This window comes from Trichomycterus rosablanca, chromosome 27, assembly GCF_030014385.1.
Source record: "Trichomycterus rosablanca isolate fTriRos1 chromosome 27, fTriRos1.hap1, whole genome shotgun sequence".
NCBI classification, from domain to species: Eukaryota; Metazoa; Chordata; class Actinopteri; order Siluriformes; family Trichomycteridae; genus Trichomycterus; species Trichomycterus rosablanca.
In genome coordinates, this window is record NC_086014.1 from 6,372,100 (window position 1) to 6,393,568 (window position 21,469).

Consider the following 21,469-nt stretch of genomic DNA (forward strand, 5'->3'; position numbering starts at 1 on the left):
GGACTCTGATTAGAAGTGGCAAAAAAACACAAACTGTTGTCTTACCGCGTCTGGTGAGCAGGATGTTGGCTTGCCGTCTGCCGTTACCGTTCTCCACGTAGCAGGAGTAGTTCCCCAGGTCGGCTTCCTCCAACGTCTCGATGGTCAGAGTAATGGACACTTCCTGCTCCCCCAGATGCTCCCTCAGAGTTCTACAGGTCAGCAAAGAGCACAAACAGAGAAGACACTACTATTAAAGCACCTAATCAAACTCAACGTCAGTTGGTTCTGGGAGTGGCGTTGAGTTTTAAGGTATTTTTTCCCATAAGGATGTATGGGAAACCTGGTAATGCATTCCATGGTCCTGTGGAACTGCATATATTTTAGGCTAATAAAATAAGAGGGTTGTTCTTGAAACAAATGAACATCTGTAACAACATGCCCACTGTTAATGATGATGCATGCTTGGCTCCCAAAACTGGTGGAAACGCAGACCAGTTCTCTAAAAAACCCAAACAAAACCGGTTCAAGAACCAGAGTTTTTTTGGTGGAAAAGTGCTATAAGTGTCTCCGATCACCCCAGTCCTAGACAATGAGGACTAACACATTAATTAGTACGAGACAGACATAGACAGGCATAGACAGCCAAGTGCAATGTAACTTGTGTGGGATTGACTGGCTTCGTGTGATTGATACACACACTGGGACATCAGGCTTCCAGTTTATGGCCACAGTAATACATTTAATAACATTATGACCACATTCCTATTAGGCCCCCCTATTTGCAGCCAAAACAGCCCTGACACATTGAGGCATGGACTCCTCTAGACCCCTTAAGGTGTGCTGTGGTATCTGACACCAAGATGTTAGCAGCAGATCCTTTAACTCCTCTAAGTTGTGAGGTGGGGCCTCCATGGTTTGGCCTTGTTTGTCCAGCACATCCCACAGATGCTCGATTGGATTGAGATCTGGGGAATTTGGAGGTCAAGTCAACACCTCAAACTTGTCCTTGTGCTCCTCAAACCATTCCTGAAGCATTTTTGCTTTGTGGCAGGGTGTATTATCCTGCTGAAAGGGGCCACAGCCATCAGGGAATAGTGTTTACATGAAAGGGTGTACGTGGTCTGCAACAGTGCTTGGGTAGGTGGCTGCTTTCTTCCCATAGCGCATGCTGGTGCCATGTGTTCCCCAGGTAAGCGACGCGCACGCACCCGGCGTTACATCCACGTGATGTCAAAGAAAACGTGATTCATCAGACCAGGCCACCTTTTTCCATTGCTTCGTGGTCCAGTTCCGATGCTCACGTGCCCATTGTTGGCGCTTTTGTTGGTGGACAGGGGTCAGCGTGGGCATCCTGACTGGTCTGTGGCTATGCAGCCCCATATGCAACAAACTGTGATGCACTGTGTATTCTGACACCTGTCTATCAGAACCAGCATTAACTTCTTCAGCAGTTTAAGCTACAGTAGCTCGTCTGTTGGATCGGACCACGCGGGCCAGCCTTCGCTCCCCACGTGCATCAATGAGCCTTGGCCGCCCATAACCCTGTCGCCGGTTTACCACTGTTCCTTTCTCGGACCACTTTTGATAGATACTGACCAGTTGCTTGTCAAACTCGCTCAAATCCTTACGCTTGCCCATTCTTCCTGCTTTTAACACATCAACTTTGAGGATTAAATGTTCACTTGCTGCCTAATATATCCCACCTACTAACAGGTGCCGTGATGAAGAGATAATCAGTGTTATTCACTTCACCTGTCAGTGGTCATAATGTTATTCTTGATCGGTGTATATAAAACCTGGGCAACACCAATTAGTGCTGGTAGAGTGCTAGAGTTTACTTGCACTGTAGGATTTACCTAATAATACACTTTCAATAAGTAAAAAAGCTGCTGTTCTTAGCAGCTACCATGGAAACTAAGTCTGGTTCAGAAGAGAAGAAAACAACCCCACGATATTTCATAAAGTAAATGAAGCTTCCCACTACCGCTGAAGGTATTTCTTGCCGGGTTCCACGTTCTGCTGCTATTGTGATCCCTTCGACAGCACGCAGAACCACTAACGAACGACGGATGAGTGCCGGGACACCGGGGTATTATATTCCGTCCTCCCGAAGGACACTTTGATTCGTTTAATAACAGTTAATCACCGCAGAGCTAGCAATGCTCGCCGAGAGTAAATCAGACAAATTACAGCATGTGTGCCGTGGCTGAGGTGGTAATAAAGGCTGAAATGTGGCCGCTCGTCCTGTGTGTCTGTCACTTACAGGGGCTGTTTGGGGCTTTTCTAGCCCCTGATAAGATTCCCAGTCCATTACACGGGGAAAGCAGAGTTTGAACTGACCAGGCTGATTTAGAAATGGACCTGAGAAAGGTTGTTAGGACATGAGCTGCCAATTAGGGCAGGCACATGGTTTCTCCAAGACTCACAGGGTCTATCCGAGAACCTAGTGAGCTCTCTACATAGACTGTCCTGACTCACTGTCCATTTTATCAGCTCCACTTACCATATAGAAGCACTTTGTAGTTCTACAATTACTGACTGTAGTCCATCCATTTCTCTGCATGCTTTGTTAGCCCCCTTTCACCCTGTTCTTCAATGGTCAGGACCACCACAGAGCAGGTATTATTTAGGTGGTGGATCATTCCCAGCACTGCAGTGACACTGACATGGTGGTGGTGTGTTAGTGTGTGTTGTGCTGGTATGAGTGGATCAGACACAGCAGCGCTGCCTGAGTTTTAAAATGCCGTGTCCACTCTATTAGACACTCCTACCTAGTTGGTCCACCTTGTAGATGTCAGAGATGATCGCTCATCTATTGCTGCTCTTTGAGTTGATCATCTTCTAGACCTTAATCAGTGGTCACAGGATGCTGCCCACGGGGCATGGTTGGTTGGTGGACTATTCTCAGTCCAGCAGTGACAGTAAGGTGTTTATAAACTCCATCATACCAGCACAACACACACTAACACACCACCACCATGTCAGTGTCACTGCAGTGCTGAGAATGATCCACCACCCAAATAATACCTATTCTGTAGTGGTCTTGTGGGGGTCCTGACCATTGAAGAACAGGGTGAAAGCAGGCTAAAAAAGTATGTAGAGAACTATATGGACTACAGTCAGTAATTGTAGAACTACAAAGTGCTTCTACATGGTAAGTGGAGCTGATAAAATTAACAGTGAGTGTAGAAACAAGGAGGTGGTCATAATGTTATGCCTCATCGGTGTATATAATTATGATTACTATAACTCGTAATTAGGAGGAGTGTCCATATACTTTTGGCCATATGTTGTATGAGTTTGTTGGTGCCTTTATTCTTGAATTTGGCTGTTCAGCTCACACGAAGGAGGTTTATAAAGACATCAGATATCTGATGCCTATGGTTTTGGTATAGAATGTATAACAGCCTAATGGTGAGGTGCCCTCATACTCTTAGCTATATAGTGTACGTCTAATGCCAGCCTGACCTTATTGTCCAGTGTCAGTACCCTTATACTGTATCTTTACAGTATAAACAGTCTAAAACCTGCTGACCATGTAATTTAATTCCTTTTTTACCACACGCATGGCTGCCCCTTGCTGCCCACTTAATTACACCTTGCCTAGGGCCAACCCCAGCTTTGCACCTACCTGTGTTGCACCCTGACTGCCACAGGCTGGATGGCAACTTTGCCTCAGGATCAGTTTTAACAAAGTCGCAACTGCATCCGGCTGAGATCTGCTGACACGACCGTTTTGAGCATTTAAACCAAGTGCAGGCGTTTTGTTTATGGAAGCTGGAAGCTTCACGGAGTGCTTTCATAATCTTTATCCGAAGAGACGCAATAAGAAAGTGGTGTGCAAAAGTATGTGGACACTTAAACATGAGCCTGTAGGATGTGGTATCTGGCACCGAGATGTTAGCAGCAGATCCTTTAACTCCTCTAAGTTGCGAGGTGGGGCCTCCATGGATCAGACTTTGTCCAGCACATCCCACCGATGCTCGATTGGATTGAGATCTGGGTAATTTGGAGGCCAAGTCAACACCTCAAACTCGTTGTTGTGCTCCTCAAACCATTCCTGAACCATTGTTGCTTTGTAGCAGGGCGCATTATCCTGCTGAAAGAGGCCACAGCCATCAGGGAATATTGTTTACATGAAAGGGTGTACATGGTCTGCAACAATGCTTAGGTAGGTGGTACGTGTCAAAGTAACATCCACATGGATGGCAGGACCAAAGATTTCCCAGCAGAACATTGCCCAAAGCATCACACTGCCTCTGCCAGCTTGCCTTCTTCCCATAGTGCATCCTGGTGCCATGTGTTCCCCAGGTAAGCTACACACATGGACCCAGCCATCTACGTGACGTCTAAGTGATTGCTCTTTCGTCCAGTTCCGATGCTCATGTGGCCATTGTTGGCACCTTCGGCAGTGAACAGGGGTCAGCATGGGCACCCTGGCTGGTCTGCAGCTATGCAGCCCCGTACGCAACACATTGCGATGCACTGTGTATTCTGACAACATTCTATCAGAACCAGCATTAACTTCTTCAGCAATTGGAGCTACAGTAGCTCGTCTGTTGGATCAGACCACACGGGCCAGCCTTTGCTCCCCACGTGCATCAATGAGCTTTGGCCGCCCATGACCCTGTCGCAGGTTTACTACTGTTTCTTTCCTTGGACCACTTATGATAGATACTGACCAATGCAGATCGGGAACACCCCACAAGAGCTGCAGTTTTGAAGATGCTCTGACTTAGACGAACTCGCTCAAATCCTTACACTTGCCCATTTTTCCTCCTTCTAACACATCAACTTTGAGGACAAAATGTTCACCTGCTGTCTTGTGATGGAAGCAAATCAGGAAGCCACTCCTATTAGACCTTAAAAAACACAAAATGACCAGTTCAAGCAGCACCACCAAGTACAAGTTGCCATCAGATTTGAAGAGTCTAAGAAACTCAAGGAACCACAAACACCAGACGGACTGTGGCAGCAGATGAATTGTGTCATGCTGAAAGCTGCTAAGGGAACAGTACAGAAGAACTGCAGCGGATGCAAGAATTGGATTTCCAGTGACACTTCTGAGAAGATAAGAAAGAAGCGTGAAGCAAAAACGGAGTCCCCGGATGATTAAACTTTGACGTGAAGTGCGAAAGATGCTCAGAAGAGATAAACAAGCCGAGTTGGATTCATTATGCAGCGAGCTGGAGGAAAATGCAAAGAAAGGCAACGGCAGAGCTGCGTTCCAAATAGTGAAACGTCTCTCCAAACAATTCCAAAATCGAACTGGAACCAGTATATTCCAGAATCATTCTTATATTCTTATCTCTGTCAACACAGCTGGCAGCAGATCAAGTCACTTATTTCCAGTTTCTATCACTGTCTTAGTTAATCTCTCCATTCCTGCATTTCAGGCCTGCAACACATTCCAAAAAAAGTTGGGGCAGGGCAATTTATGAAAAAACTACATAATGATGTGATTCCAAACAGGTGATTGTAATCATGGTTTGGTACAAAAGCAGCATTCAAAAAAGGCTGAGTCTTTGATAAGCAAAGATGGTCAGAGGATCTCCAGTTTGACAACAAATGCGTGGTTAAACACAATGTACCTCAAAGAAAGATTGGAAGGGATTTGCATATTTCTCCCTCTACAGTGCATAATATCATTAAACAATTCAAGGAATCATGCGTAAAGGCCGAGGGCGCAAGCTTAAGCTGAACGCCCGTGATCTTCGATCCCTCAGACGGCACTGCATCAAGAACCGCCACTCAGCAATAGCTGATATAACCACATGGGTGAGGGATTACTTTGGCAAACCTTTGTCAAGCACTACAATACAGAGTTACATGCACAAATGCCACTTCAAACTTCACTGTGCAAAAAAAAAGCCTTATGTTAACCGTGTCGAAAAGCAGCGTCGACTTCTCTGGGCTCGGATGCATCTAGGATGGACCATCACACAGTGGAAACGTGTATTGTGATCAGATGAATCAGCATTTCAGGTTTTTCCATGTGCTCCGGACCAAAGATGAAAAGGACCATTCAGACTGTTATCAGGAACAAGTCCAAAAGCCAGGGTCTGTCATGGTATGAGGTCGTGTCAGTGCCCTTGGCAAAAGTCATTTACACTTCTGTGATGGCAGCATTAATGCAGAAAAATACATTGAGATCTTAGAGCAACATGTGCTGCCTTCAAGACGTCATCTTTTCCAGGGATGTCCATGCATTTTTTAACAAGACAACGCAATACCGCACGCTGCACACATTACAAAGGCATGGCTGCGGAAGCAGAGGGTACGGGTACTGGACCTCACATTCAAAAAAAGAAAGTGCCACCACTGAAGGAAGAGATCAAGTGTGCCATGCTAGAACTGGCTTAGAAAAAAGCACCTGGTCCAGATCACGTAGCAGTAGCTGCTCAGGTTTGGTGGAGAGATGAGTCTGTGGGAAAGTGTCTGACTACCCAGCTGACTACCCAAGAACGAGCCAGATTTAGTCCAAGGAAAAGCACACGGGATCAGATCACAAGCCCCCGGACCATCTCGGAGAAAGAAAGAGAAAGCAACCAGGCACTATATTAATGTGTCACTGATTTCACACAGGCATTTGACAGGTACAGCATGACCAATTAGGGATACCCATGCTTGAGATGGCACATTCATACAAGTGAAGAATTTGTGCTGCTGTCAGAACAGCCAATCACACATCAGCATGGTTCAGGGTAAGAAAGGAAGTCTGACAAGGATGTAACGGCTCACCATGTCTAACATGCTGGAGGATTCACGATTGGTGGAGAGACCATTAGCAATCTCAGGTACACTATATTGCCAAAATGAACTTGAGTGACATCCCAATCTTAATCCATAGGGTTTAATATGATGTCGGCCCACCCTTTGCAGCTATAACAGCTTCAACTCTTCTGGGAAGGCTTTCCACAAGGTTTAGGAGTGTGTTTATGGGAATTTCTTGATCATTCTTCCAGAAGCGCATTTGTAAGGTCAGACACTGATGTTGGACGAGAAGTCCTGGCTCGCAGTCTCCGCTCCAACGCATCCCAAAAGTGTTCTATCAGGGTGAGGTCAGAACTCTGTGCAGGCCAGTCAAGTTCTTCCACACCAAACTTGCTCATCCATGTCTTTATGGACCTTCATGTTGGATCAGGAAGGGGCCATCCCCAAACTGTTCCCACAAAGTTGGAAGCATGAAATTGTCCAAAATCTCTTGGTATGCTGAAGCATTAAGAGTTTCTTTCACTGGAACTAAGGGGTCGAGCCCAACTCCTGAAAAACTCCCCACACCATAATCCCCCCTCCACCAAACTTTACACTTGGCACAATGCAGTCAGACAAGTACCGTTCTCCTGGCAACCACCAAACCCAGACTCGTCCATCGGATTGCCAGATGGAGAAGCGTGATTCGTCACTCCAGAGAACACGTCTCCACTGCTGTAGAGTCCAGTGGTGGCGTGTTTTACACCACTGCATCCGATGCTTTGCATTGCGCTTGGTGATGTGAGGCTTGGATGCGGCTGCTCGGCCATGGAAACCCATTCCATGAAGCTCTCTACACTCTGTTCTTGAGCTAATCTGAAGGCCACATGAAGTTTGGAGGCCTGTAGCGATTGACTTATGTGGCCTACCACTTCGTGGCTGAGTTGCTGTCGTTCCCAATCGCTTCCACTTTGTTATAATACCACTGACAGTCGACTGTGGAATATTTAGTAGCGAGGAAATTTCACGACTGGACTTGTTGCACAGGTGGCATCCTGTCACGGTACCACGCTGGAATTCACTGAGAAGCAGTCTGCATGCCTAGGTGCTTGGTTTTATACACCTGTGGCCATGGAAGCGATCCGAACACCTGAATTCAATTATTTGGATGGGGGAGTGAATACTTTGTAGCCAACCATAACAAAGCAAGGATGGTACAACATATTTTTTGGTTATCGGGATGGCCGGGTTGGCATGGGTGAAGGGTGAAAGCGACCTAATGACTTTAGATCAAAAGAAACGGAGATGCCAGAGGTCAAGGTCATTGTTTTGTTTTATCTGTAATGGGATGGACCAGAAACTGTCTATGTGTGCAGTGCTGCTTGAGCCCTTTACCACAGTTAATATGAACCATAACATTTCAGAGAGAAATGGCACTGTATAAATATCCTTCAGTCTGAAATGAAAATATTTAATATCTAGCTTGCAGCGTCATGCATATTGTCATTTCGATCCATACTGGCATATAGAAAACGCACACCCACACACACACACACACACACACACACAATCACGCGTCAAACAGTAATAACCAAGACTTCAGAGGCTCTCTACAAAGCGGCTTTGTAAAAGTCACGAAAATGTAGGTCGGGGCTTTGATAGCTGTGAATTACAGTGAAAGGACTCTCAAGGGGAGCCGTGACTGATATGTCTCTGAGAGGCGCTGCCACTACAGATGGACCATTTGATCGCCATTACCTCTGAGCGCTGGTAGGTCGGTGGTCTTTGATGATCCGTTTAAGCTGACGTCGCAGTGCCAGCGCGGGCAACAGGAATTCTTTCAAAAGAAATTTCAAAATCATTAATGTGACTGTACGGATTCCCTTATGTTCAGTCACCAGTACATTAGTGAGGTCAGGGACTGATTTACACCGATCAGGCATAACATTATGACCACCTTCCTAATATTGTGTTGGTCCCCCTTTTGCTGCCAAAGCAGCCCTGCAACTGTGACAAACGGTGTATTCTGCCAATGAGCCTTGGCCGCCCATGACCCTGTCGCCGGTTTACCACTGTTCCTTTCTTGGAACACTTTTGATAGAAACTGACCACTGCAGACCGGGAACACCCCACAAGAGCTGCAGCTTTGGAGATGCTCTGACCCAGTCGTCTAGCCATTACAATTTGATTCTTGTCAAACTCGCTTAAATCCTTACGCTTACCCATTTTTCCTGCTTCTATTAGGCTTGTTGCCCAATATATCCCACCCACTAACAGGTGCCGTGATGAAGAGATAATCAGTGTTATTCACTTCACCTGTAAGTGGTCATAATGTTATGCCTCGTTGGCGTAAATTAATCTGTTAATAGAGGTCAGTATCTATAAAGCAAATCTTGACTTGTGTTAAACCCTGGGACCACATTACTCCATTCTATCTATCTATCTATCTATCTATCTATCTATCTATCTATCTATCTATCTATCTATCTATCTATCTATCTATCTATCTATCTATCTATCTATCCATCTATCCATCCATCCATCCATCCATCCATCCATCCATCCATCCATCAAAAGTGGTCCAAGGAAGGAACAGTGGTAAGCCGGCGACAGGGTCATGGGCAGCCAAGGCTCATTGATGGGCGTGGGGAGCGAAGGCTGGCCCGTGTGGTCCGATCCAACAGACGAGCTACTGTAGCTCAAACTGCTGAAGAAGTTAATGCTGGTTCTGATAGAAAGGTGTGAAAATATACAGTGCATCTCAGTTTGCTGCGTATAGGGCTCCATAGCCGCAGGCCAGTCAGGGTGCTCATGCTGACCCCTGTCCACTGCCAATATGATAACCAATGATAACCAAGACCATGCTTACTGTGGGTTTCACTAAGGGGTAAGACATGAATAGAAAAAAGTAAAGGTCCCAAAACAGATCCTTGAGGAACCCCTTGAGCCAACTGTACAACAGCAGATTCTGAGGTGCTCAGAATCACAAATTCTGAAGTAAAACTTTATAAGGCCATACCAGTTACCTCTAAAGTTTAAAGGCAACACAAACAATGCAACAAAACAAAACTTAACATAACGTAAAGCCTCCACAAGGGGTGTTTGTGCAAAATGTTATTTTGTGTTCATGACTGTTAAAATTTGTTCATTTAATTATTATTATTTTTCTCTGCGACCCATTTTTTTGGCTCGTGACCCACCCAAGGTTCGTAACCCAAGGGCAAAAACTGCAAAAGACACCAAACTGGTTTTGAATGGAACACTTACAACATTCAGGAGAAGCTTTTATCCAAAGTGACTTACAATGGTGACCAAAGCAATTTAAGTTCAGGAGTCTTGCTCAGGGGCTAAACATCGGCAGCCTGGTTATGATAGGGCTTAAACGTACCGAGGACCTTAATCCAGGACCTTAACCACCTGAGCTATCAATGCCCTGGATGAGGCACCTTCAAACCTGTAGACAGCCTGGTGTTTCATTTGATAACTAAAACAGCAGCATCTGTTACAATTTTACTATGTAGGCAAATTGGAAACTACTAAGAATCATATTCGACAGAGAAATTGGATTAAGATGTTTGATATTTTGAGGAGATTTAGTGAACGAGGAAGCCCATAAAAGAGACAGACGCTGATGGTGTCGGACAGCCAAATTAAAACTTGAAATAGGAACAGGAGGCAACCCAGCTGTACACACTAAATCGAAAATATGGCTTTTGCTGTGAGTTAAAATTACCATATTGCGTAAGGTTAAATGCTGCCAAAACAGCCCTGACCCGTCAAGACATGGACTCCACTAGATCCCTCAAGGTGTGCTGTGGTATCTGGCACCAAGATGTCAGCAGCAGATCCTTTAACTCCTCTAAGCTGTGATGTGGGGCCTCCATGGATCAGACTTGTTTGTCCAGAACATCCCACAGATGCTCGATTGGATTGAGATCTGGGGAATTTGGAGGCCAAGTCAACACCTCAAACCCGTTGATGTGCTCCTCAAACCATTCCTGAAGCATTTTTCCTTTGTGGCAGGGCGCATTAGGGAGCCATCAGGGAATACCGTTTCCATGAAAGGGTGTACATGATCTGCAGCAATGCTTAGGTAGGTGGTACATGTCAAAGTAACATCCACATGGATAGTAGGACTCAAGGTTTTCTAAAGAACATTGCCCAAAGCATCACACTGCCTCCACCAGGTTGCCTTCTTCCCGTAGTGCATCCTGGTGCCATTGTTGGCGCTTTTGGTGAACAGGGGTCAGCATGGGCAACAGGCCTGGTCTGTGATGCACCGTGTATTCTGACACCTTTCTGTCAGAACCAGCATTACCTTCTTCAGCAATTTGAGCTACAGTAGCTCGTCTGTTGGATCGGACGTTGGATCACACAGGTCAGCCTTTGCTCCCCACGTGCATCAATGAGCCTGACCCTGTCGCCGGTTTACCACTGTTTCTTCATTGGAACACTTTTGATAGATACTGACCACTGCAGACCGGGAACACCCCACAAGAGCTGCAGTTTTGGAGATGCTCTGACCCAGTCGTCTAGTGTCACATCAACTTTGAGGATAAAATGTTCACTTGCTTGTTCACTCAGTGTTATTCATGTCACCTGTCAGTGGTCATAATGTTATGCCTGATCGGTGTATACTGGAGTACTGATATTTTCCTCATTTTAATCAGCTTTGTAAAGAACTGCCAGCCCACCGCCTTGGCCCACTAATAGGGTTTGCTAATATAAACAAACCTCTCTGGTATAGCAGAGCTTAAAGTACATTGATTTTGAGCTTTCGCCCATGTTTTAGTCTTTAATAAGCAAGGCCTTGATATGAATTGATCGCATATCGAGCACGGCACGTTGAACCCAGTCATTATTTAATATTACTAGATCCAGACAGACTAAAGGATAAATCAGGGTGAGCAAGAAGAGTCAAGATCCAGTATGGATGAGTAAACCTGGTGCCGCCATGAGTCACGCAGAATGTAGCACTAGTGTCGCACAATCTCAGTCTAGACTACTCTTGGCAGTCCTAAGCGGGTCACGCAGAATGTAGCACTAGTGTCGCACAATCTCAGTCTAGACTACTCTTGGCAGTCCTAAGCGGGTATTGATTCGAGAAAGCTTATTACATGTGTAACTGATGAGATAACAGGCGTCCACTGGATGGATAAGAGGTAAAAGTAAAAGCAGAAAAGTAAAAGCATCAGACGACAGTGCAAAGTTGAAAAGGATGAAAGTTCTTGCTTTTCATTCCACTTCGGCCACTGTGGTTCAGGAAACTCTCAAAGACTTGAGAGACGCTACAATCAGAAATATTCAACCTCCCCAAAGAGCTACATTTTGAACTTAAGTCTATATTTGTTAAATAATGTAAGATTTTAGTGTAGCCGGATGTTTTGCTGATACTACCATGTCACGAATATTCAATCCCTACATAATATTGCTGATCTTAAAACCCATTGCTTGTCTGTATGACCTTAAGCTGGGTTACAATATGATTAAACCTTTTGGAACTTAATAAGGTATTCAATAAAAAATAATTATATACGCATATAATAATGGGCAAGCGTAAGGATTTGAGCAAGTTTGACGAGGGCCAAACTGTGATGGCTAGACGACTGGGTCAGAGCATCTCCAAAACTGCATCTCTTGTGGGGTGTTCCCAGTCTGCAGTGGTCAGTATCTATCAAAAGTGGTCCAAGGAAGGAACAGTGGTAAACTGGCGACAGGGTCATGGGCGACCAAGGCTCATTGATCCACGTGGAGAGCGAAGGCTGGCCAGTGTGAACTGATCCAACAGACGAGCTACTGTAGCTCAAATGGCTGAAGAAGTTAATGCTGGTTCTGATAGAAAGGTGTCAGAATACACAGTGCCCATGCTGACCCCTGTTGCTGGTTAAGGCCACTGTTGGGCCCCTAAGCAGGGGGTAATGGTAGCTCAGTGGTTAAGGTACTGGACTAGTAATCAGAAGGTTGCTGGTTCAAGCCTCACCACTGCCAAGTTGCCATCGTTGGACCCCTGAGCTATTAAGGCAGTGGGCAGTGGTAGCTCAGTGGTTAAGGTACTGGTTCAAGCCTCACCACTGCCAAGTTGCCACTGTTGAACCCCTGAGCTAATAAGGCAGAGGGCAGTGGTAGCTCAGTGGTTTAGGTACTGGACTAGTAATCAGAAGGTTGCTGGTTCAAGCCTCACCACCATGTTGCCACTGTTGGGCCCCTGAGCGATTAAAGCAGTGGGCAGTGGTAGCTCAGACAGTTGCTGGTTTAAGCCTAACCACTGCCAAGTTGCCACTGTTGGGACCCTGAGCGATTAGGGCAGTGGTAGTTCAGTGGTTAAAGTACTGGACTAGTAATCAGAAGGTTGCTAGTTCAAGCCTCACCACCAGCAAGTTGCCACTGTTGGGCCTCTGAGTGATTAAGGCAGTGGGTAGGGGTAGCACAGTGGTAAATGTACTGGACTAGTAATCAGACGGTTGCTGGTTCAAGCCTCAGCACTGCCAAGTCGCCACTGTTGGGCCCCTAAGCAATTATGGCAGTGGCCAGTGGTAGCTCAGTGGTTAAGGTACTGGACTAGTAATCTGAATGTTGCTGGTTCAAGCCTTACCACTGCCAAGTTGCCACCGTTGGGCCCCTGAGCTATTAAGGCAGAGGTAGCTCAGTGATTAAAGTACTGGACTAGTAATCTGAATGTTGCTGGTTCAAGCCTCACCACTGCCTACTGCTGGGCACACACACACACACACTCACACACACACACACACACACACACACACAATCCTTCAAACTGTCAGTCAGCACATAGATGCACTCCAGTTTGTCAATTATCTTTCCAACCAGCTTTTACTGCCCGTCTCCACTATACCTCCCCCCTCCATCCACCCCCACCTTTTCCACCCCACTTCCACTGTCACCTTCACAGCCACCCCTAATTGGCTGGATTCTCCCACAAGAAAGGCCGGCTGCGTTGACATTCCGAGCCTTGCTGGCTTAACAGAAATATGTTTTTAAATGTCACTTCATTGACCAGCTTATTTTCCCTTTTCTTTTTACCGCCTGTCTGCCTGCGTGTTGGTGTTAACCTTTGCATTAGCTTTTATTTGCTGAGCGTGGGGAACAATGGGTGCGCCGGGCGAGTCGGTGTATTCATGTCCGGCAAGTACGTTATATGTTTGCAGCGGCACAAAGTGAAAAGTACAACATGCACATATAATTTGAATCATTCAATATTATTTTGCGGGGACTCGGGAGGGACAATAGAACTGAGATCCTCACTATATTCTTCATTTTAGCTAAGCGTAATAAGACAATAATTAATTCCAGAAACATTGCAGCCATGGGACATTGTATTATGAATGAGTGGTTTAGTTAATGAAGAAATACAATAAATCATTTGAGAATGTGGGAGAACCATTGTTGGAGATATTCAGAGCTCAACGTACTATTTTTTATTCATTACCTTGTCTATATATTGTGTTGGTTCTCCTTTTTGCTGCCAAACAGCCCTGACATATCAAGGCATGGACTCCACTAGACCCCTGAAGGTGTGCTGTGGTATCTGCCACCAAGGTGTCAGCAGCAGATCCTTTAACTCCTAAGTTGTGAGCTGGGGCCTCCATGGATCGGACTTGTTTGTCCAGCACGTCCCACAGATGCTCGATTGGATTGAGATCTGGGGAATTTGGAGGCCAAGTCAACACCGTTTCCATAAAGGGGTGTACATAGTCTTCAACAATGCTTAGGTAGGTGGGACATGTCAAAATAACATCTACATGGATGGCAGGACCCAAGGTTTCCCAGCAGGACATTGCCCAAAGCATCACACTGCCTCCACCGGCTTGCCTTCTTCCCATAGTGCATCCTGGTGGCATGTGTTCCCCCAGGTAAGTGACGCACACGCACCCGTACAAACATAATTCATCAGACCAGGCCACTTTCATCCATTGCTCCGTGGTCCAGTTCCGACGCTCACGTGCCCATTGTTGGCGCTTTCGCCGGTGGACAGGGGTCAGCATGGGCACCCTGACTGTTGGATCGGACCACACTGGCCAGCCTTCGCTCCCCACGTGCATCAGTGAGCCTTGGCTGCCCATGACCCTGTCGCCGGTTTCCCACTGTGCCTTCCTTGGACCACTTTTGATAGATACTGACCACTGCAGACTGGGAACACCCCACAAGAGCTGCAAATTTGGAGATGCTCTGACCCAGTCGTCTAGCCATCACAATTTGTCCCTTGTGAAACTCGCTCAAATCCTCACGCTTGCCCATTTTTCCTGCTTCTAACACATCAACTTTGAGGATAAAATGTTCACTTGCTGCCTAATATTTCCCACCCATAGGGTGTATGAGCTGCTCTGTATGAATGCAGAGCATCTGCGATATATGAAGTAGTCTATATATATATATATATACAGTATATATATATATATACAGTATATATATAAAACAGTGCTTTTCCTCTCATATCTCATGATCTCTTGAGTTAGAGCCTGTCTGCTTTGGATACCTTCAGTCATATCGGGTGCGTGTGATCAAGACTGCATGCCTGTCTTACATTATTAATAAGTAGAATCAAACATTGATAACGATCGGAGGGAAGGCAGCCATCTCTGGCTAACCTTATTTTCCCAGAAATCCTCCAACCTTCAAAACAGTAAAGAGGATTGCACCGAGTGGAGTGAACGTTCTCAGCTTTAAACCACCTCCTTGTTTCTATACTTACTGTCCAATTTATCAGCTATACTTACCATATAGGAGCACTTTGTAGTTCTACAATTACTGACTGTAGTCCATCTGTTTCTTTGCATGCTTTGTTTGCCCCCTTTCATGCTGCGATGACACTGACATGGTGGTGGTGTGCTAGTGTGTGTTGTGCTGGTATGAGTGGATCAGACACAGCAACGCTGCTGGAGTTGTTAAACACCTCACTGTTACTGCTGGACTGAGAATAGTCCACCAACCAAAACTATCCAGCAAACAGTGCCTGTAGGCAGCGTCCTGTGACCACTGATGAAGGTCTCTGACTTTACATCTACAAGGTAGACCAACTAACTAGGTAGGAGTGTCTAATAGAGTGGACGGTGAGTGGACACGATATTTAAACTCCAGCAGCGCTGCTGTGTCTGATCCACTCATGCCAGCACAAAACACACTTACTGCAGTGCTGAGAATGATCCACTACCTAAATAATACCTGCTCTGTAGTGGTCCTGAGGGGGTCCTGACCATTCAAGAACAGGGTGAAAGCAGGTTAAAAAGGTATGTAGAGAAACAAATGGACTACAGTCAGTAATTGTAGAACTACAAAGTGCGTCTATATGGTAAATGGAGATGATAAAATGGACAGTGAGTGTAGAAAGTACAAATTGTGGGTAAAACTCTCCAAAAAGAACAGGGTGGTGGAGTTTCATCACTGTATATATTCCAGCACATCATTTTTTTTAGACCCTGCTCCCTCTTACCATTAAATCTCCCATGAATGGCAGTGATTAATGTGTATTTTAGCTTATCTGAAGCCTACTTCAAGGACACAGGCAAGAGTCGAGACGCAGACCGCTAGTCGTATCGCTTCATAGAAACAGGGTCACTTTGAGTAAAAAGAAAAAACACTTACTTGATTTCACTTTCTCGAACCCGGCTCTCATCCAGATCCTCGATGAACTTCTCGCCCTTCATCCAGTAGATGAGAGGACTCGCGTCGCCGCTGTAGCCAAAAAACGCCCGGCACGTCAGGTTCACCAGACTGCCTGCGGAGATAAAAAAAAAAGCCAGAGTGTCACGGTTTTGATGAGCCGGCGACGACCAGAACGGACGCGAAAGGACCTTGGCCTGGAGTTGGCAACCGTTCGAGGAATGACACGCGGTGACAATGTATCACGACGTTTGTCTTTTGGAATGTGATGCCGATCGTGTGTTGAGGTGACCTGTTGTGCTGGCTTCTGGTGAGATGCATCTGTTGGTTTGCTTGCTGGTTTGCTGCCCTGCATACCGAATGATGTATTGATTCATTAGATTTGCAGAACTATATTTTAAAAACAACGTTTGACAGTCCCAGTGAATAGTGTGTAAACATTTCTTCTAATTATTAAGTTTAGGTGTTTTAGTTACACTCTTTGTTACAGCTTCAAGGTCCCTAACTACATGGAAGAAACTTTGGGTCTGTTCGAAAACCTTGTGAGCTACCTTGCTGCCTACTCCCTACCTAGGCAGCTGCCTAAGTAGAGAAGTTTCCAATAAGACATCGACTTATAAGGCAGAAAAACTAAATAATGATGAGGTTCCAAACAAGTGATTGTAATCATGGTTTGGTACAAAACCAGCATCCAGAAAAGGCTGAGTATGAATTTCCATGATATTATGAACTGTAGATGGTGAAAGGCCTAAATTCTGCAATATTGCTCTGAGAAACACTGTCCACTATCCATCCATCCATCCATCATCTCTATCTATCTATCTATCTATCTATCTATCTATCTATCTATCTATCTATCTATCTATCTATCTATCTATCTACACTCTAAAAAATGATTCAGCACATTAGTAAATTAAACATAATATAATAAGTCAGTTCAACAAAAAAAAATAAGTTTGTTACATTTGTTCAAATTTTTGAGTTTGGGCAACCTAAAAAGACATTATTTTAGACAAACTCAAAATTGTAAACTTTTTCAACGCATTATTTTTGCTTTAGTACAACATCATACCAATTTTGAGTTGCGCCAACTAAAATATCTGAGTTGTCTGAACGAAGCAAAGAAGAGAAGAGCATCAGAAGCTCTACGTTCTGTGACTGCGCATGCGCACTTCTCCGAGTTGAGTTGTAACGGACGAGGACGACCCTGAAGTTTTGGATTTTGCCCTGACCTGCCCTGAGGTAGGTATTCAGCTATTCAACATAATACAAGTTATGTTTAAAACTTAACAAATGCATAAACAATAAACTGACTGAATAATGAGGGGAATAGCATTTTAGTTTCACGTATTGTTAATTTATATAAAGGTTCACAAGTGTAATCTATTTGCAAATTTGGGCTTGTCGGTGACAATTTAACCATTTTCGGTACACAGAGAGAGCTGTTAGCTGACATGCTAGCGGGTTATGATGCCCATTGGTTTGAATGGCCTGGGGCTAACTGTGTTAGCTTAGTAAGCAAAACTTGTCTGTGGTACACTACACCACAAAACAGTCTGTTACACTTAATTATGATGCGGTATTATTGTAAGTAAGCGGCTCATCTGATGTGATTTTCACGACTGTGAATTAGGTAGGGCCTTATTCATGGTATTCATAGTTAGCTATATTTGCAAACTTTTAAACATTAATATGCTTATTGTCAATTTATTGGAATTTTGCTTACATACTTCAACTTTAGCTGATTTACTGTGCTTGTCTTAATTGATTATTAAACGAGAGCTAAATCATCATATTGTTTAAATGTAAATATATTATTTTAAAATTGTTTGTGTTTTTTATTGCAGATTGATATGCAATGCAATCCCAGTCCAGAAGTACTACTGAAACATTACAGATTGTGTCATTACCAAGGGCGCTCCTGGCCATTGCTGTGTTTGTATCCTGACTCTGCTTACTATACTAGAAAACTAGTTTGTTTATTGATGCTAATTATACTTTTGCTGGAGTGGCACAGGTTTATGGCTTAAAATAAATGTCTGTTGTTAAAGTCAAATAAACGTTTTAATAAAATTTTCTTAAATTGTCTTAAATTTCTTTCATAGCTACTTGTTAAGAGCATAACATATTCATTTACATTTTTGTCATTTTGCAGATGTTTTTACTCAGATAGACTTACAATTGTGGCTGAATACAATACAAGCAATTGAGGTTTAAGGGCCTTGCTCAGGGCCCCAACAGTGGCAACTTAGTGGTGGTGGCGCTTGAACCAGCAACTAGACCAGTACCTTAACCACTGAGCTACCAACTGCCAGTTCAGATATGTAAAAAACTTTTGCCTGTAAAAAAACATTTAGTAACTGCTTTTTTTAGTTAAAAAAAACACAGTTTAGTAAACTAAAAGTAAAATGTTTAGTCAGCCTTAAAAATCTAAAGGTTAATCTGACTTGAAAATGTAAGGCAACCGGCTGCCTCACCTTTTTAAGTTTTCTCAACTTCAGCAGCCCAAAGCAGTTGTGCAGCTTGCTTTGCTAAGTTAGGTTGTTAGTTCACTCAAATCACTATTTAAAGTTGGACAAAATTACAATTACTATTTGATTGTACTATATATATATATGCAAGCCCTTTTGCTGCTTGTTAATTGTTTGCACTTTTAATAAATGCAGATATTGTATTTGATGACTGGAAATTGATTTATTTGAGTGGTAGTTAAGTGTGCTTATATTTTAAGTAATACAAAAGCAAAAAAATTAAGGCAATAGTTTGCATGGATCTTTCTATGTTGGTAGAACTTAAAAAAATGAGTTGGTACAACTTGAATTTGTAGTCCTTCATTTTGACTTTATTTAATTGTGTTTATTACAAAACCTGAGTAGATTCAACTTAAAAATATTTAAGTTGACTCAACGTACTGATTTTAGTTATACTGTGATAATTTATTTAAGTATATTTTAAGTGGCTTAGATAGGTTCCATTTACTTAATAAAACAGAAAGTTAATTCAACTCAAAAAGATCCATGCAAACTATTGCCTTACATTTTTTAAGTAATTTCAACACCACATTTTTTACAGTCTATCTATCTATCTATCTATCTATCTATCTATCTATCTATCTATCCATCCATCCATCCATCCATCCATCCATCCATCCATCCATCCATTCTCTATCTATCTATCTATCTATCTATCTATCTATCTATCTATCTATCTATCTATCTATCTATCTATCTATCTATCTATCTATCTATCTATCTATCTATCTATCCATCCATCCATCCATCCATCCATCCATCCATCCATCCATCCATCCATCCATCTACCATCCATCCTCCATCTATCTGTCTCTGTCTCTGTCTGTCTGTCTGTCTGTCTGTCTGTCTGTCTGTCTGTCTATCTATCTATCTATCTATCTATCTATCTATCTACCATCCATCCATCCATCCTCTATCTATCTGTCTGTCTGTCTGTCTGTCTGTCTGTCTGTCCGTCCGTCCGTCCGTCCATCCATCCATCCATCTAATGGCAGAGCCATACTGAAACCAATGTCTGCCCTAAACATAGTGAGTTAAAATGAGATGTGGCAAAAACACCACAACTCAATAACAGGGTGGAGTGTCCACATACTTTTGGGCACATAGAGTACTTTGTCTAAGTGTGTTAGGCCACCTAGTCTACAAATTACACAATCCTACTTAATAAAGATTCCGCTCCTCCCAATCGCATTCGAGGAGGGTATATTTGCCTGCCCATGCCCCCTCCTACGGGTGTGCAGTGCCTCGATCCCTTCTTTTTCGCCCATACTTTGAGGTTAAAAATCGCACACGGAGAGTCACACAGGGTCCTTACACAGCCTTTGAAGTCCCATTCACTTATTAGTCCGATCATTCCCACACAGCAGACTGGTGGCCAAGTATGCCCACTAGGGGGCGCCCCTAGTGGGCATACTTGGGAACTCAAGCATATCAGAATTCCAGTGCTGATGCGTTAGGGGAATAGCCTGCCGTTCCATCTGGGTGCAAAAAAACGGTTCCAGTGAGTCACAATGTATTGAATTATATTTTACTGAATGCCACACATTTATTATGCGCCTTTAATTACTGTCCCATAATTCCTAGAGGTATACGAACCGCCCGAGATAAGACATTGGATTTCTGTAACGGATCATTTCCTGGCACCTTTAAAGCCTTACAAACACTTTCTTTATGCAACAATGACCAAGATACTGTACCATCTTCTTTTAGTCAATGTATATAGATCGGGTGCTAAAAATGCATAGAAAAAAAAACTGATTAAACCCTCCTGTCCAGACATTAAAGATCCGGTAATACAGTCAGCAGTTACATTAATTTATGTCAATAATTTTGTTATCCCTAGAACTAAAACTCATACAATATCCTCATACTATGTGTATTTGAATTGCTGAAGGTGACTTTGAATTTATAAAGATAAGGCCGGCTTTTTATCACCAAGCAGCTCCTGACAAAGCCGGTACGGAGGTGAAACACGGGATTAGCCATGCAAAATGAAAGTATGAAACTTGGTGGAAGAGAAGCTTACAGTCAGCAGCTTCAGAGCCGCCCGGAGAGGCATAAAGATTTGGAATTATTGCAGAAGGAGACAATTCGAAATTACCTCTATAGCCCATTTTACACACAGCACTGACATAGCAAATGGGTGGAAATAGATTCAGATTAAATAGACCAAGACCTATTTGAATCTGGCACCCAATGTTTCGAAGTGGCACCAGGTTAAAGCAGGTCATGAACAATAAATAAAAGATTCATTTACAATTGTTATTTCATAATAATAATAATAATAATAATAATAATAATAATAATAATAAAATAAAACAAATATAAAAAAATCAAATACAAATTATAGAAATAAATATAAAAAATCATAGAAATAAATATAAAAAAATTATAGAAATAAATATAAAAAATAATATAAATAAATATTTAAAAAAATATTAATAAATAAAAAAATAATATAAAGAAATAAAAATAAAAATAAAAATAATATAAGCCGCTCAGGTGGCACAGCAGTAAGCATATGCTGTTCACCAGAGCTGAGATCTCGAATACATCGTATCGAATTTCGGCTCTGCCTGCCGGCTGAGGCTGAGCGGCCACAAGAACAACGACTGGTCTATTGTTCAGATAGGGGCGGGACTAAAGCC

At 43.5% G+C, this 21,469-nt stretch overlaps 1 protein-coding gene across 1 annotated transcript in view; it reads right to left on the reverse strand.

The window, feature by feature from the left end:
* il1rapl1b (interleukin 1 receptor accessory protein-like 1b) overlaps positions 1-21,469 on the reverse strand; it is a 510,835-nt gene that overhangs the window by 38,600 nt on the left and 450,766 nt on the right. The window contains exons 7-8 of the mRNA XM_062989648.1: positions 16,273-16,401; positions 46-191 (exon numbers count right to left, since the gene is read on the reverse strand). Of these exons, the coding sequence (XP_062845718.1) occupies positions 46-191; positions 16,273-16,401 (275 nt within the window). The remainder of the gene's footprint in view (positions 1-45; positions 192-16,272; positions 16,402-21,469) is intronic.